The sequence below is a fragment of the Salvelinus alpinus genome, chromosome 37 (genome assembly GCF_045679555.1).
Source record: "Salvelinus alpinus chromosome 37, SLU_Salpinus.1, whole genome shotgun sequence".
NCBI classification, from domain to species: domain Eukaryota; kingdom Metazoa; phylum Chordata; class Actinopteri; order Salmoniformes; family Salmonidae; genus Salvelinus; species Salvelinus alpinus.
Window position 1 is genome coordinate 17,835,780 of NC_092122.1, and position 18,300 is coordinate 17,854,079.

Consider the following 18,300-nt stretch of genomic DNA (forward strand, 5'->3'; position numbering starts at 1 on the left):
GTCTGTGTATCCACCATGGTACTGTGTAAATGTCTGTGTATCCACCATGGAACTGTGTAATTATCTGTGTATCCACCATGGTACTGTGTAAATGTCTGTATATCCACCATGGAACTGTGTAAATGTCTGTGTATCCACCATGGTACTGTGTAAATGTCTGTGTATCCACCATGGTACTGTGTAAATGTCTGTATATCCACCATGGAACTGTGTAAATGTCTGTGTATCCACCATGGTACTGTGTAGTTGTCTGTGTGTCCACCATGGTATTATACTTGGTTATACACACATGCACACACACACACACACTGACCATGTTGTCCTGCTGATCATCGTTTTGCTCACTGATAATACACACACTGATACACACAGCTCTGTTTGGCTGCATACCTGTTTGTCTGTTTATTGAGTTTAATCTCTCTCAAATCTCATTGTGAATCTGTGGTGAATATTGGAGTGTATGAAAAGAATGGACAATAAAGCTTTAGAAATTTGAATTGGAGGAAAATATACTCAGCGACCTCAGGATGACACTGCACGTGCACGAAGACTAAATAGAACACTGTACACCATCCCCGGGCAGAATCACACACATACATAGATATACGGGCCAGCTCTCTTTCTGAGTTAGACCAGAAAGACTCTCCTCTCTCTGTCTCCCAATCCCTGTTTCACCCCACTGCACACAGACGGTGGCTGTCTCTCTCAAAGCATCCATTTGGCTCTAAGTACACCTCACAGAACTCAGTCAATGGGCCAGACACACGGATACATCACACATGTGCTCTCTCTCTCTTTTCTCTCTCTTTTCTCTCTCTTTTCTCTCTCTCTCTCTCTTTTCTCTCTCACATACACACACACAGTGATGTTGACCAGGCAGCCGTGTCAGACCTGTGTCAGGAGTTGTGTGGTGTGTACCGTAGGAGCCTGCATCTTGACAGGGCAACAGCAGATGTATGTGTTCCCTCTATCATTCTTCTCTCTGTCTCTCTTTAGTTTTTTAACATTTGTTTTAACTCTCTGTTAATCCTGATTCTGATGTGTTTTTCTCTAGTTGTTTTAACATAGATCCTCTTTCCTCTGTATTGCTATGTGTTTTTCTAGATTGGTATGGTTATGGTATGGGTGTGGTTATGGTTATGGTATGGTTATGGTGCACCTTTTACTGTCTCCATGTTAGCACGAGAGAGAGAGAGGGAGATCTCGTAAGATTGGTTACTGTGTGCAACCAATCTGTGGGTCTGTGTATGTATGTTGGACCTGGAATGTGTGTGTGGTGCACTCCAACATTAACTTGTGTGTGTTTTCTCTCCTCAGACGACGGGCTGTACCAGCAGAACCCTCCCCCCGCCTCTTCCAATACACTCCCACTACCAGACGACCGACGACAAAGCCTCGTCCCCGTAGAGTTCGCCGGCCTCCTCCACGGCTCCTCGCCGGCCTGCGAGACGCCCGACACACCCTACCACCTCTACACCTCCAACACCAACCCCAAAGCCCGAAAACACACCCCCTCGGACCCCCACACCAGCCCGGTAACCACGCTCGGTAACCACGGCAACTTCGCTTCGGTAACCCTGCCCCCTGAATTAGGAATTGGACTGCCACCGCCCCTCATTATCCCTCACACAGGAAACGAGGCGTTGGCTCTGAAGACCCCCAAAGACCCCCTCAAAGACGACAGACCCCCCAAACCTCAGGTAGTCTATCGCACCATCTTCCACACCCGGGTTAACCAGAACCCCCAGAGCGCCTCGCCCTCCTCCTCCTCGCCGTATGGTTGGAACAGGGAGGCGGTGGTGGTGAGGGGGGGTGTGTCGGGAGCTGGCGGACCTAGGGAGGGGGCACCGGGGTCTGGGTACGAGGACAGGGCCTTTACCCTGGGCAGGATGAGATCCATACCTCGCAGTGTGCTGGACCTAAAGCTCTCCAAGTCACTGTCCAAGTCTGACTCCAACCTGGTGGCTGTGTCGCCCATACAGGTACGTTCTGTTGTCGTGTTTATATCCCATTTTAATGGAGAAACAGTGCTGGTATTTTTACCATTCCCTCTTTATCTTGTGTGAAATGTCAGGTGTAATATTAATTGCGGTTAAAAGTACAGCCCCAGGCTTATTACACTGAGAGGGTGGGTCTTGGTAAATGTAACCGTTTGTTTGTTTGTTTACCATTGGGGGAATGACTGTTACAGAACCTCACCTTAGAATTTGCTTCAAGCCACAGACAGTTGTCCAACTTGATAAATGATATTGATCCAATTGATGGATCCATTGTTAAACGTAGATGTAACGGACAGTGTGTTGACGGTCTCTTTCAGGAGGAGTACCACTGGGGGTCGGGGCCCGGGGGCCAGGGGCCGAGAGGAAGCCCAGGGGACACCGCCAGTCCTGGGGGCCAGCTAGAGAGAACACCCTCCTTCACTGCTGAATGGGAGGAGGTGAGAGAAGCACGCGCTGTGGCTGCTGTTCAGTCAGATAGAAATGTCATGTCTAGAACATAAAGAAGAAATGATTTGACGTGGTCTATTAAGACGTGGTCAATTATCTGTGAGTCTGTTCTACACAATTAGTTTCTGGTCCAAGAGAAAAACGACATGAATGTCCAGGTTACTTTACTTTCTCTTGTATAAAGTTTTTTTTTTTAAATAAAAAAAAAGGTGAGAAGAAATTAAGAAAAGAGAGATTGAATAAGAAAAAGGGTATGAAAAATGCATGCAGCGATGGAGAGACGGAAAGTAAAGGCATCCCAAGAAAAGCGGTGGTGGTGGTGGTGGTGGTGGTGGTGGTGGTGGTGGTGGTGGTGGTGGTGGTTAAGTAAGTCCCTCTGACATACTTATAGGCATGATTGTGATCCATGTGTTTATTTCCATTGTTGAGAAATATTATACACACTGACTCACAGCCAAATTATCTTCTGGTCACTGATCACACTATTCACACAGACACACACACACCACCACTAATGCTTTTCTTGGGTGTGTTTGGAGAGGTGACCGATGTTAAGATGTGCAGGAAAAGGAGTCCAGCTTCATACCCAGGAACACACACAGGAACACACCCAGGAACACACCCAGGAACACACCCAGGAACACACCCACGTTAAGCCACCTCTTCCATACACATATGATCAGCCTATACAATTCATTAGAAAGACATCAACCTCACTAATTGCCACTTTACAGTCCAAAACATCATCATTAGTGTAGAGCCTGAACATAGCAACAAAACACGTAAGATCATTGGCTAATATAATGGGTGTGTTTGACATGTGTGATCTAATTGATGCGTATGATCATATGGCTTTTTCACATGCTGTATAGTAGGGCTGTGATGATCCCAGTTTTTCACATGCTGTATAGTAGGACTGTGATGATCCCAGTTTTTCACATGCTGTATAGTAGGACTGTGATGATCCCAGTTTTTCACATGCTGTATAGTAGGACTGTGATGATCCCAGTTTTTCACATGCTGTATAGTAGGACTGTGATGATCCCAGTTTTTCACATGCTGTATAGTAGGACTGTGATGATCCCAGTTTTTCACATGCTGTATAGTAGGGCTGTGATGATCCCAGTTTTTCACATGCTGTATAGTAGGGCTGTGATGATCCCAGTTTTTCACATGCTGTATAGTAGGGCTGTGATGATCCCAGTTTTTCACATGCTGTATAGTAGGGCTGTGATGATCCCAGTGTTTCGTTCATTAGCGATAGTTTTCCATACATTGCACACGCCATACAATTCTATAGAGGCTGAATGATGATGATAAATTACCTACAGATTCTTCTATTAATCTGCAGCAATTATACAGAGAAGGGTCATATTTAATTACCTGCTTCGGGAAAACAGAATGGGAGCGCTGGGAAAAGAAAGGAAATCTACACTTTATATAGAAAACTATGTGGACACCTATTCAAATGAGTAGATTCGTCTATTTCAGCCACACCTGACAGGTGTATAAAATCGAGCACACAGCCACACAATCTCCATAGACAAACGTTGTCAGTAGAATGGTCTTACTGAAGCGCTCAGTGACTTTCAACGTGGCACCGTCATAGGATGCCACCTTTCCAACAAGTCAGTTTGTCAAATTTCTGCTCTGCTAGAGCTGCCCCGGGCAAATGTAAGGGGTGTTATAGTCAAGTGGAAACGTTGAGGAGCAACAATGGCTCAGCCAAAAAGTGGTAGGCCACACAAGCTCACAGAACGGGACCGCTGAAGCGTGTAGTGCGTAAAACTTATATTCCTCAGTTGCAACACTCACTACTGAGTTCCAAACTGACTCTGGAAGCAACGTCAGCACAAGAACTGTTTGTCAGGAGCTTCATGAAGTGGGTTTCCATGTCCTAGCAGCCGCACACAAGCCTAAGATCACCATGCGTAATGGCAAGTGTCGGCTAGAGTGGTGTAAAGCTCACCGCCATTGGACTCTGGAGTAGTGGAAACGCGTTCTCTGGAGTGATGAATCACACCTCACCATCTGGCATTACGACGGACAAATCTGGGTTTGGCGGATTCCAGGAGAACGCTATCTGCCGAATGCATAGTGCCAACTGTAAAGTTTGGTGGAGGAGGAATAATGGCCTGGGGCTGTTTTTCATGGTTTGGGCTCCTTAGTTCCAGTGAAAGGAAATCTTAATGCTACAGCATACAATGACATTCTAGATGATTATGTGCTTCCAACTTTGTGGCAACAGGTGTGGAAGAACTTGACTGGCCTGCACAGAGCCATGACCTCAACCCCTTCAAACACCTTTGGGATGAATTGGAACGCCGACTGCGAGCCAGGCCTAATCACCCAACATCAGTGCCCCACCACACTAATGCTCTTGTGGCTGAATGGAAGCAAGTCCCCACAGCAAGTCCCTGCAGCAATGTTCCAACATCTAGTGAAAAGTTTTCCCAGAAGACTGGAGGTTGTTATAACAGCAAAGGGGGGGACCAACTCCATATTAATGCCCATGATTTTGGAATGAGATGTTTGACTAGCAGGTGTCCACATACTGTTGGTCATGTTGTGTACTTGTTCTATTTTGGGAAGAAATGCAAGAGACCGTTCTGCTATAAGCAAGAGGATGGCCACAAGGGAAGGCTCACTAAAGAACTGTATGTACTTATATGGATAGTGCTCTTAAACAGGCAATCTGCTGTTGATGCATCCATTTTTAGACTTATAAATCAATTATATGTACCCATTGATTCTTGAAGAATATAACTTATAAATTCCTCATGAGCTTAGTTCAACTGTCGTACCCCATCAGAACCCAGAATATAAGCTTGTTTTACTCCAGTGTTTGTAAACAAATGAAATGTAACAAGTAGGTTATAGGCTCAAAACATGGTTAAAACTATCATTTTGATATCTGTTCAGTCCATAGGTCTTTCTATGAATTGAAGTGGTTATAGTTCTCTAGCCCCAATCCCTCAGCTTCTTCCAGAAACAGTGGCGGGAAGAACGCGTTGTAATTGTTTCAGCTGCAGATTCCTCCTTGAAATGACAAAATTACTGTTTTCCTGACCCTGTAAACAAGTGTAGGCTACATGAGATCCATTCACTCTTAGCTATGTTGCTAACTTAGTGATCTATTGCTTTTGTACTCAAACCCAATGTGGAAATCCCAATTTTCCCATTCCATAGACTACTTTAAAATGAGGAATTGTGTAATTTGGGGGAGCTCTCTGATCTTAGATCAGTGAGTCGGCAATCATATGGTAGCCCCCATAGGCAGTCTTTTAGCCTGTCAGATGTATGGTGCTGCGCTGCACAGTTGAGTGCTTAACAGCAGGTCTAGGGTCAGATTCCTGCTGTGGAATCCTCCTGTAGACGAGTTTAAAGGCAGACAGAGGCTTCTGAAGCCGTAACCTAGATGGTTACCCTTTTTCTCTCTCTCTTTCATGCTTTCCCATCCATATTCTCCCCTCCTTTCTCTCTCTCCCCTTGTTCCTCCAAATCTCCCCCTTTCCTCCTTCAGTCTCCTCTGTCCTCCTCGCCTGTCAACTCAATAAAATTCAAAGATGATTGATTGCCATTCATTAGAATTTATAACGACCATGTCACCAATTTACATATAGGCAGCTAGAGATACAGCATGAACATTTTCTAAATTGTAACTCTCTCTTCTCTCCTCTCTCTCTTCTCTCTCTCCTCTCTCTCCTCTCTCTCGTCTCTCTTGTCTCTCTTCTCTCTCTCCTCTCTCTCATCTCTCTTGTCTCTCTTCTCTCTCTCCTCTCTCTTCTCTCTCTCCTCTCCTCACTTCTCTCCTCTCTCTCTTCTCTCTCTCCTCTCTCTCCTCTCTCTTGTCTCTCTTCTCTCTCTCCTCTCTCCTCACTTCTCTCCTCTCTCTCTTCTCTCTCTCCTCTCTCTCGTCTCTCTTCTCTCTCTCCTCTCTCTTCTCTCTCTCCTCTCTCCTCACTTCTCTCTTCTCTCTCTCCTCTCTCTTGTCTCTCTTCTCTCTCTCCTCTCTCCTCTCCTCTCTCTCCTCTCTCCTCACTTCTCTCTTCTCTCTCTCCTCTCTCCTCTCTCTTGTCTCTCTTCTCTCTCTCCTCTCTCCTCTTCTCTCTCTTCTCTCCTCTCTCTCCTCTCTCCTCTTCTCTCTCTTCTCTCCTCTCTTTCCTCACTTCTCTCTTCTCTCTCTCCTCTCTCTCCTCTCTCTTGTCTCTCTTCTCTCTCTCCTCTCTCCTCTTCTCTCTCTTCTCTCCTCTCTCTCCTCTCTCCTCTTCTCTCCTCTCTCTCCTCTCTCTCCTCTCTCTTGTCTCTCTTCTCTCTCTCCTCTCCTCTCTCTCCTCTCTCCTCACTTCTCTCTTCTCTCTCTCCTCTCTCCTCTCTCTTGTCTCTCTTCTCTCTCTCCTCTCTCCTCTTCTCTCTCTTCTCTCCTCTCTCTCCTCTCTCCTCTTCTCTCTCTTCTCTCTCTTCTCTCCTCTCTTTCCTCACTTCTCTCTTCTCTCTCTCCTCTCTCTCCTCTCTCTCGTCTCTCTTCTCTCTCTCCTCTCTCCTCTTCTCTCCTCTCTCTCCTCTCTCCTCTTCTCTCCTCTCTCTCCTCACTTCTCTCCATTCAGATTGATAAGATAATGAGCTCCATTGGGGCTGGTATCAGCACTGGCACGAGCTCAGAAGGGATCAAGGAGAATAATGCAGGTAAACAGTCAGAAACTGCACTGAACTTCCATACCTCCTTTCTCCTCTATCTCGTTCTCTACCTTCTCATCTCTCCCTCTTTCCTCCTCAGTTCTGTCTCATCCCCACTTGTCCTTCTGTCACTCCCCCTCTCACCTCTCTCTCCTCCTTCTCTTTCCCTCTATCTTCCCCCTTCTTTCCCCATCCTCCTGCCTCTCTCTGTCTCCCCCTTCTCTTTCCCTCCCTCTATCTTCCCCCTTCTTTCCCCATCCTCCTGCCTCTCTCTCTCTCTCTCTCTCTCTCTCTCTATTTCCCCTGATCTCTATCCTCCCACCTCTCCTCTCCTGTGCATGTGAAGCATTCCCTTACCATGGTAACCACTTTGAGAAATGCTGTTTGCGCTGTGTGCTAAACCTGCTGTCTCCCACCAACGCACATGCACCCGCACCCACATTGTGTGTGTTGGGGCAGCTCAGCTCTCAGACAAAGAGGCTCATCTGATGCTATTGCTATCTGTGCAAGGCACTGAGATAGAGGGGGACAGAGAGAGGGGGAGAACGAGAAGGAGGGGAGAGAGATATCGACGGAGAGAGAGAAGGGAAAGGGAGCGATAGAGGGAGAACCAAGAAAAGAGCAAGAGAGAGTGAGAAAGAAGGGAGAGCAGAGAGATCGAGGGAGAGAGAGTGAGAAACAGGAGTAGGGAGGGAGGATAGAAAGAGGAGGGAGAATGGGAGAGGAAGGCAGAGTGGAGAGAGAGAGCGGGGGAGAGCGAGAGAGTGAGAGAGAGAGCGGGGGAGAGAGAGAGAGAGAGAGAAGGCTGCAGAAAGCATCCAGTTGAGTGTGGGAGTACTTGATAAAGAGAATTCTACCAAGCAGGCAGCTCTCCCTATCTCCTTCCTTCTCTCTCTCTCTCTCTCGCTCCTGCTCACACACACACACGCACACACTCGTACACATACACAAGCGAGGTGAACAGGCAGGCAGGAGCAACAGCTGAGAGCGTGAAAGGAAAGCAGCAGCAAGACACACGCATCTATCGGATCTATCTTACCACCAGCCTCTGCACCCTCTCTCTCATGGATCTTACCCCCAGGACGGCACCTCTTCTCTGGATCTAACCCTAGCCCTCTCCCCTCTTTTCCAAATCCCTGGATCTACCTCCAACCACCCTAAACTTATCCCTCTACCCCCCGTGTGCCCCAGCACCCTAGCATGCTTCGCCCCTCCATCCTCACCCCTCAGCCATGCTCATAACCCTCAGCCAAGCCTAACCCCAACCCCCATCATCCAACCCCCCCTTCCATCCTACCATCCCCCACCCTCTCTTTCCCCTCTCCTCCACACTCTTCCTCTACCATGGCGGGCTCGTTCGACAGCCACATTGCCCGCAACATGATGTGGCAGTGCCAGCTCTCCCAGCCCGACTGCCGGTGTTACCGGGTGGATGGCTACTCCCTCCTGAAGCGTCTGCCCCTTCACCCCCTCATAGGTCCCCGGTGCCCCATGCAGTCTGTGGGCCAATGGCTGGACAGCATTGGACTGGTCCAATACGAGAACCACCTACTGGCCAACGGCTTCGACAACGTGCAGTTTATGGTGAGTGGAGAAGGGGAGGAGAGAGGAGAGGGGGAGAAAGGAAGTTGCGTCTAGATTTTGTTACTTTTTGTTGGGTTTGCGTCGTTTTCTTGGTTTTCTGTCTTCTATAATTTATCTTTCTCAATCTCTCAATCTTCTACCCTCTGTCTCTCCTTCTCTTCTACCCTCTGTCTCTCCTTCTCTTCTACCCTCTATCTCTCCTTCTCTTCTACCCTCTGTCTCTCCTCTTCTACCCTCTATCTCTCCTTCTCTTCTACCCTCTCTCTTTCATTCTTCACATTATCCTTGTCTATTCTCTCCTCACATTTACATTTACATTTAAGTCATTTAGCAGACGCTCTTATCCAGAGCGACTTACAAGTTGTCACTGTACTTATTCCACTCAATACACCCCCAGTCCCACAAGACAGTGGAACAACATACAGATTACTTACAAAACACACACGTAATAAACGTAATCCAACACACACACACAACTCTGTGAACTATCAGTGTCTTCCTCTCTTTCATCTTCCTATCACTCCTTTTTTCTGTTCTTTAATCTCTGTTAGCGTGGAGAGAGAGACTACATGTGTATCATTTAGTATGCATATGCACTTCCTCCATGACATTTCACTGTGTGTTTGTGTATTGATCTCTCTGTGACCGGTCACACATGTTTTAGCTTGGCCTGTACTTTGATCATGTGCCTGATTAAAACTCATCATACGTGACAGGGAGCTTGTGGTATTGGTTCAAGACGTGTGTGTGCGTGTCAAATCACATTTTATTTGTCACATGCTTCGTGAACACATGCTTGCGTGTGTGTGTGCTCTGTTTCTGAAGATCATAACACTGTGTGCAGCACCAACAGAGGGAGAGAGTATACAGATCTAGAGAGAGTATACAGATCTAGAGAGAGTATACAGATCTAGAAAGAGTATACAGATCTAAAGAGAGGATACAGATCTAGAAAGAGTATACCGATCTAGAGAGAGTATACAGATCTAGAGAGAGTATACAGATCTAGAGAGAGTATACAGATCTAGAGAGAGTATACAGATCTAGAAAGAGTATACAGATCTACAGAGAGTATAGAGATCTAGAGAGAGTATACAGATCTAGAGAGAGTATACAGATCTACAGAGAGTATACAGATCTAGAGAGAGTATACAGATCTAGAAAGAGTATACAGATCTAGAGAGAGTATACAGATCTAGAGAGAGTATACAGATCTAGAGAGAGTATACAGATCTAGAAAGAGTATACAGATCTAGAGAGAGTATACAGATCTAGAGAGAGTATACAGATCTAGAGAGAGTATACAGATCTAGAGAGAGTATACAGATCTAGAGAGAGTATACAGATCTAGAGAGAGTATACAGATCTAGAGAGAGTGAGACCAAGGTAAAGAAATAAATAAAATATTGAGAGGGGGTGGATGACCAAGAGAGGGAGGGAGGGAGGGAGGGAGGGAGGGAGGGAGGGTGACCGAGGGGGAGAGGGAGGGGGGAGGGGGGTTGAGGGAGATACATTCCTATTCCCTCTTTTACAGCTTTATCACATAACCAAACATTTGAATGATGATACAAAAAGACTCAGTGCAACCCTGCGTGTGTGTGTCTGTGTACATCTCTGTTACAGCCCCTGCCTAATCTTTATTTATGTATTATACAAGAGCGGATGTCCAATTGACATTAAAGCTATCAGCCACCATGACTGTATCTCCATGCAGAATGAGTTTCATGGCACGCTAAGGCTAAAGTACATTCTCTTAATAATCCAGTTGAATTGGCTAGCAGTCTGAGTGCAATGTAACGATAGATGTATAACATGTTGAGCTGCAATAGGATTTTTTGTTTGCTCAACATATGGGCATATTTTCAAGTTGAAATGTATGTTCATTAATCCATTCGTGGTGGTCATACAATTCAACTTGAGAATGTATTCTACCTTATTTGCATATTTCCCTGTGTGCCTCTAAATTAATCTCTCTATGACAATACATTACATACAGTATATCATAAGACCTTTCTTTGAGGGCCTAGTTACACCCTAACTCAGTGGTCTGAAACTCCTGGTTTACAAGCCACAACAAGCCTGCAAGTCGCATATTGCTGGCTTGCAAAATAATGTGTACAGTAGTTCCTATTGGAATATCCAACAAATGGAACTTTTAATCACCCGCAACCTGCATTCAGAATCAGGGCCCCAGACTGCAACAGTTTAGTCACATTGGCTGTGCGAGTAAAACATATGTATTAGTCGCATCGGTGCTTGCTGCTCATTCTACATGGTTCTCTTACTCCAAACATCCTATTTGTTTAGGAGGCTAAAACCATGATTTGGTCAAACAGTAATGTGCATTATCCTCAGAGATGGCCGCCTCGCTTCGCGTTCCTAGGAAACTATGCAGTATTTTGTTTTTTATGTGTTATTTCTTACATTGTTACCCCAGGAAATCGTAAGTCTTATTGCATACAGTCGAGAGGAACTATTGGATATAAGAGCAACATCAACTCACCAACATTACGACCAGGAATGCGAATTTCCCGAAGCGGATCCTCTGTTTGGCCCACCACCCAGGACAATGGATCGGATCCCAGCCAGCGACCCAAAACAACGGTGCCGCAGAACGGGCAGACGGAGCGGTCTTCTGGTCAGGCTCCATAGACTTTCACATCGCGCACCGCTCCCGAGCATACTACTCGCAAATGTCCAGTCTCTTGACAACAAGGTAGACGAAATCCGAGCAAGGGTTGCCTTCCAGAGAGACATCAGAGACTGTAACGTTCTTTGTTTCACGGAAACATGGGTCACTCGAGACACGCTATCGGAGTCGGTACAGCCACCTGGTTTCTTCACGCATCGCGCCGACAAAAACAAGCATCTCTCTGGTAAGAAGAAGGGCGGGGGTGTATGCCTTATGATTAACAAGACGTGGTGTGGTAATAACAACATACAGGAACTCAAGTCCTTTTGTTCACCTGACTTAGAATTCCTCAAAATCAAATGCCGACCGCATTATCTACCAAGATAATTCACTTCGATCATAATCACAGTCGTGTATATTCCCCCCCAAGCAGACCTATCGACGGCCCTGAACGAACTTCATTTGACTCTATGTAAACTGGAAACCACATATCCTGGGGCTGCATTTATTGTAGCTGGGGATTTTAACAAGGCTGATCTTAAAACAAGGCTCCCTAAATTTATCAGCAAATCGATTGTGCGACCCGGGCTGGCAAAACCCTGGATCACTGTTATTCTAACTTCCTCGACTCATATAAGGCCCTCCCCCACCCTCCTTTCAGAAAAGCTGACCACGACTCCGTTTTGTTGCTCCCAGCCTATAGACAGAAACTAAAACAGGAAGCACCCGTGCTCAGGTCTGTTCATACGCTGGTCCGACCAATCGGATTCCACACTTCAAGATTGCTTCGATCACGTGGACTGGAATATGTTCCGCATAGCGTCGAACAACAACATTGATGAATACGCTGTTTCGGTGAGCGAGTTTATTAGCAAGTGCGTCGGTGATGTGGTACCCACAGCGTCTATTAAATCATTCCCCAACCAGAAACCATGGATTGAAGGCAACATTCGCGCAAAACTGAAAGTGTGAACCACTGCTTTTAATCAGGGCAAAGTGACCGAAAACATGACCGAATACAAACAGTGTAGCTATTCCCTCCGCAAGGCAAACAAACAAGCTAAGCTTCAGTATAGAGACAAAGTAGAGTCGCAATTCAACGGCTCAGACACGAGAGGTAGAGTGGGGAGAACAAGTATTTGATACAATGCAGATTTTGCAGGTTTTCCTACTTACAAAGCATGTAGAGGTCTGTAATTTTTATCATAGGTACACTTCAACTGTGAGAGACGGAATCTAAAACAAAAATCCAGAAAATCACATTGTATGATTTTTAAGTAATTAATTTGCATTTTATTGCATGACATAAGTATTTGATAACCTACCAACCAGTAAGAATTCCGGCTCTCACAGACCTGTTAGTTTTTCTTTAAGAAGCCCTCCTGTTCTCCACTCATTACCTGTATTAACTGCACCTGTTTGAACTCGTTACCTGTATAAAAGACACCTGTCCACACACTCAATCAAACAGACTCCAACCTCTCCACAATGGCCAAGACCAGAGAGCTGTGTAAGGACATCAGTGATAAAATTGTAGACCTGCACAAGGCTGGGATGGGCTACAGGACAATAGGCAAGCAGCTTGGTGAGAAGGCAACAACTGTTGGCGCAATTATTAGAAAATGGAAGAAATTCAAGATGACGGTCAATCACCCTCGGTCTGGGGCTCCATGCAAGATCTCAACTCGTGGGGCATCAATGATCATGAGGAAGGTGAGAGATCAGCCCAGAACTACACGGCAGGACCTGGTCAATGACCTGAAGAGAGCTGGGACCACAGTCTCAAAGAAAAACATTAGTAACACACTACGCCGTCATGGATTAAAATCCTGCAGCGCACGCAAGGTCCCCCTGCTCAAGCCAGCGCATGTCCAGGCCCGTCTGAAGTTTGCCAATGACCATCTGGATGATCCAGAGGAGGAATGGGAGAATGTCATGTGGTCTGATGAGACAAAAATAGAGCTTTTTGGTCTAAACTCCACTCGCCGCGTTTGGAGGAAGAAGAAAGATGAGTACAACCACAAGAACACCATCCCAACCGTGAAGCATGGAGGTGGAAACATCATTCTTTGGGGATGCTTTTCTGCAAAGGGGACAGGACGACTGCACCGTATTGAGGGGAGGATGGATGGGGCCATGTATCGCGAGATCTTGGCCAACAACCTCCTTCCCTCAGTAAGAGCATTGAAGATGGGTCGTGGCTGGGTCTTCCAGCATGACAACGACCCGAAACACACAGCCAGGGCAACTAAGGAGTGGCTCCGTAAGAAGCATCTCAAGGTCCTGGAGTGGCCTAGCCAGTCTCCAGACCTGAACCCAATAGAAAATCTTTGGAGGGAGCTGAAAGTCCGTATTTCCCAGCGACAGCCCCGAAACCTGAAAAATCTGGAGAAGGTCTGTATGGAGACCTTGTGTGCAACACAGTGTGTGCAAACCTGGTCAAGTACTACAGGAAACATATGATCTCTGTAATTGCAAACAAAGGTTTCTGTACCAAATATTAAGTTCTGCTTTTCTGATGTATCAAATACTTATGTCATGCAATAAAATGCAAATGAATTACGTAAAAATCATACAATGTGATTTTCTACATGCTTTGTAAGTAGGAAAACCTGCAAAATCGGTAGTGCATCAAATACTTGTTCTCCCCACTGTATGTGGCAGGGTCTACAGTCAATCACAGACTACAAAAGAAAAACCAGCCCCGTCGCAGACCACGATGTCTTGCTCCCAGACAGACTAAACAACTTATTTGCTCGCTTTGAGGACAATACAGTGCCACTGACACAGCCCGCTACCAAAACCTGCGGGCTCTCCTTCACTGCAACCAACGTGAGTGAAACATTTAAACGTGTTAACCCTCGCAAGGCTGCAGGCCCAGATGGCATCCCCAGCCGCGTCCTCAGAGCATGCACAGACCAGCTGGCTGGTGTGTTTACGGACATATTCAATCAATCCCTATCCCAGTCTGCTGTTCCCACATGCTTCAAGAGGGCCACCATTGTTTCTGTTCCCAAGAAAGCTAAGGTAGCTGAGCTAAATGACTACCGCCCCGTAGCACATACTTCCGTCATCATGAAGTGCTTTGAGAGACTGGTCAAGGACCATATCAGCTCCACCCTACCTGACACCCTAGACCCACTCCAATTTGCTTACCGCCCCAGACGCATTCACACTGCACACTGCCCTAACCCATCTGAACAAGAGGAATACCTATGTAAGAATGCTGTTCATCAACTACAGCTCAGCATTTAACACCATAGTACCCTCCAAACTCATCATTTAGCTCAAGACCCTGGGTAACTGGGTCCTGGACTTCCTGACGGGCCGCCCCCAGGTGGTGAGGGTAGGTAACAACATCTCCACCCCGCTGATCCTCAACACTGGGGCCCCACAAGGGTGCGTTCTCAGCCCTCTCCTGTACTCCCTGTTCACCCATGACTGCGTGGCCATGCACGCCTCCAACTCAATCATCAAGTTTGCAGACAACACTACAGTGGTAGGTTTGATTACCAACAACGAACGACGAGACGGCCTACAGTGAGGAGGTGAGGGCCCTCGGAGTGTGGTGTCAGGAAAATAACTTTGCACTCAATGTCAACAAAACAAAGGAGATGATCGTGGACTTCAGGAAACAGCAGAGGGAACAGCCCCCTATCCACATCGACGGGACAGTAGTGGAGAGGGTGGAAAGTTTTAAGTTCCTTGGCGTAGACATCACGGACAAACTGAAATGGTCCATCCACACAGACAGCGTGGTGAAGAAGGCGCAGCAGCGGCTCTTCAACCTCAGGAGGCTGAAGAAATTTGGCTTGTCACCAAAAACACTCACAAACTTTTACAGATGCACAATCGAGAGGATCCTGTCGGGCTGTATCACCGCCTGGTACGGCAACTGCTCCGCCCACAACCGTAAGGCTCTCCAGAGGGTAGTGAGGTCTGCACAACGCATCACCAGGTGCAAACTACCTGCCCTCAAGGACAACAACCACCCGAGCCACTGCCTGTTCACCCCGCTATCATCCAGAAGGCGAGGTCAGTACATGTGCATCAAAATGGGTACCGAGGCCATCAGACTGTTAAACAGCTTCTTTCTCAATGCCATCAGACTGTTAAACAGCCATCACTAACATTGAGTGGCTGCTGCCAACATACTGACTCAACTCTAGCCACTTTAATAATGGAAAAATGTATGTAATAAATGTATCACTAGCCACTTTATTTAATGTTTACATACCCTACATTACTCATTTCATATGTATATACTGTACTCTATACCATCTACTGCATCTTGCCTATGCCGTTCGGCCATCACTCATTCATATATTTTTATGTACATATTCTTATTCATTCCTTTATAGTTGTGTGTGTAAGGTAGTTGTTGTGAAATTGTTAGGTTAGATTACTTGTTAGATATTACTGCATGGTCAGAACTAAAAGCACAGGCATTTCGCTACACTCGCATTAACATCTGGTAACCATGTGTATGTGACAAATAAAATGTGATTTGATTTGATTCCTGTAATGACAGTTTTTGCCCTGCCCTTGTGCCTGTTTCGCTGGGGTCTGCTGCTGTGATGAGACACTAACTCCTCCCCCCCGCGCCCCGGGAGTAAAAACATTGTTCTGGTTGTAGGCTATAACATTTCAAAATCCTGTTGCGGGAGAAACACAGATTTGGAAGCAACTAATGTTGTCGCTGTTGAAAATAGAGAGAGGGTTCTCAGCTTTCTGTAGGTATACGTTTTATTTCTCAACTCTCAATATTGTGCTCTAAAGAACTATTTTATAACCAATACATTTGATATGGCATTGAGATACAGATAGTGTGAAATACACAGTGGGTAGTAGGCTACAACTACAATGTATTTTTAGGACATTGCATGTACTGTTAGATTAATACATGGCTACAGTACAAGCAGTGGGTATTATGTTTAGAGTTAGCGATCTAGCTATGGTGTTTTTTTGTTTCCTCTTACTCAGGTGGTGAATTAGCCCCAAATAAATTAGCCTATGATATTAGCAAACATAAATATTTAGTCAAATAAAATCTTATTGGTCACATGCTCTGAATACAACAGGTGTAGACTTTACAGTGAAATGCTTACTTACAAGCCCGTTGCCAACAATGCGGCGTTAGAAAGTAAGAAAAATACAAAAGTAAATATTTACAATAAATTAATCTCTATTGAACAAAATACAAATCTGGAGCCCTATTTTAACAGTAAAATATAACAACAATAGCCAAATTGTCAACCCAAAATTCATGAAAAACACTGAATAAGGTTGCACATCAAAATATCTTGACTCATGCATTCCTGCATGGATACGTTAGATGAAACCACGTATTTATTGAATAGCATCTGTCGTCTATTACACCTCTTAAAAAACATTGTGAATGACTTTGTAAGTGGTTAATAATTGTTTCTATTGTGTGACGCTATAATTTTTTGGGTTGCTTCCAAATGAAAAAGTTAGTGGTACCAGGACCACCAGGGGAAAATGTTAGTGTGGACCCCTGAGAATGACTGCCGGGGTAGGGAAGATTCATTCATGAGACTACCTAAATCATCTAAACTGGAACAGCCATCTCAGTAACTGGTGCAATAAATCCAACTACTAACAGATTGGATTAGTTTAGAAACGTTTTATTTATTTTTGTGTCGTTTAAGACTAATCAACCGATCAATGTACATGCAAAAACACAGGTATTTTAACAAACACTTCTGATAATCAACCTGTAATGGAGCATCCTGGGAAATATGATAATCATGGGTGTGGTTTTAAACCAACATGAGTTTGTAATTTTAGTCAATAAATCTTGAGCAATCTAAAATCTGGTGTTGAGCAAACTAGAAATCGTGTTGCAGCTGGTAGCCTTGATATTCATAGGTTGAATCCACTTCAATGCTATTTTGAAGTCCACTCAACTCACAGAATAATGCTGATTAAATGGTTAAATGGCTTTTTTACAGTGTGATATATACAGTAGTATTGGTTTGGCTGGTGTAGGATATGGTCGATGTATTTTATGCAGAGAGAGACAGACTGCCTATATGTGTCACGTTCTGACCATAGTTCTTGTGTGTTGTGCTTGTTTTAGTGTTGGTCAGGACGTGAGCTGGGTGGGAATTCTATGTTGTGTGTCTAGTTTGTCTGTTTCTGTGTTCGGCCTAATATGGTTCTCAATCAGAGGCAGCTGTCAATCGTTGTCCCTGATTGGGAATCATATAGGTGGCTTGTTTTTTTGTTGGGGATTTGTGGGTGGTTGTTTCCTGTCTCTGTGTTTTCTCTGCACCAGATAGGGCTGTATCGGTTTGCCACATTTTGTTATTTTGTATTTGTAGTGTTCACTGTTTATTCGTTTAATTAAACATGTTGAGCACTGGCTACGCTGCGTGTTGGTCCGATCCCTGCTACACCTCCTCTTCTCTTGAAGAGAAGGAAGGCTGCCGTTACAATATGAGTCTGAATACAGTTCATTTGGAAAGTATTCAGACCCCTTGACTTTTTCCACATTTTCTTACGTTACAACCTTATTCTAAAATTGATTAAATCGTTTTTTTCTCTCATCAATCTACACACTATACCCCATAATGACAAAGCAAAAACTGTTTTTATAAATTTTTGCAAATGTATTACAAATATAAAACGGAAACATCACATTACATTAGTATTCAGACCCTTTACTCAGTACTTTGTTGAAGCACCTTTGACGTCGATTACAGCCTTGAGTCTTCTTGGGTATGACGCTACAAGCTTGGCACACCTGTATTTGGGGAGTTTCTCCCATTCTTCTCTGCGGATCTTCTCAAGCTCTGTCAGGTTGGATGGGGAGCGTCACTGCACAGTGATCTTCAATGAGTAAATTAAGACATTGGATGTGTCACTGAAACTAGGGCCCACGAAAATATCCTAGATGAATCTCTTTTCATATATAACTATCAGCTGTTCAGAAAG

The 18,300-nt window shown here is 45.2% G+C and overlaps 1 protein-coding gene across 5 annotated transcripts in view; it reads left to right on the forward strand.

The window, feature by feature from the left end:
• LOC139565959 (ankyrin repeat and sterile alpha motif domain-containing protein 1B-like) overlaps positions 1 to 18,300 on the forward strand; it is a 388,198-nt gene that overhangs the window by 274,563 nt on the left and 95,335 nt on the right. For 4 of the 5 annotated variants that reach the window (XM_071386670.1, XM_071386669.1, XM_071386672.1 and 1 more), the window contains exons 15-18: positions 1,318 to 1,982; positions 2,318 to 2,437; positions 7,055 to 7,133; positions 8,602 to 8,708. In XM_071386670.1, coding sequence (XP_071242771.1) covers positions 1,318 to 1,982; positions 2,318 to 2,437; positions 7,055 to 7,133; positions 8,602 to 8,708 — 971 coding nt within the window. Of the gene's footprint in view, positions 1 to 1,317; positions 1,983 to 2,317; positions 2,438 to 7,054; positions 7,134 to 7,847; positions 8,709 to 18,300 lie in introns of those variants that run through there. The other variant, XM_071386673.1, reaches the window with a different exon arrangement.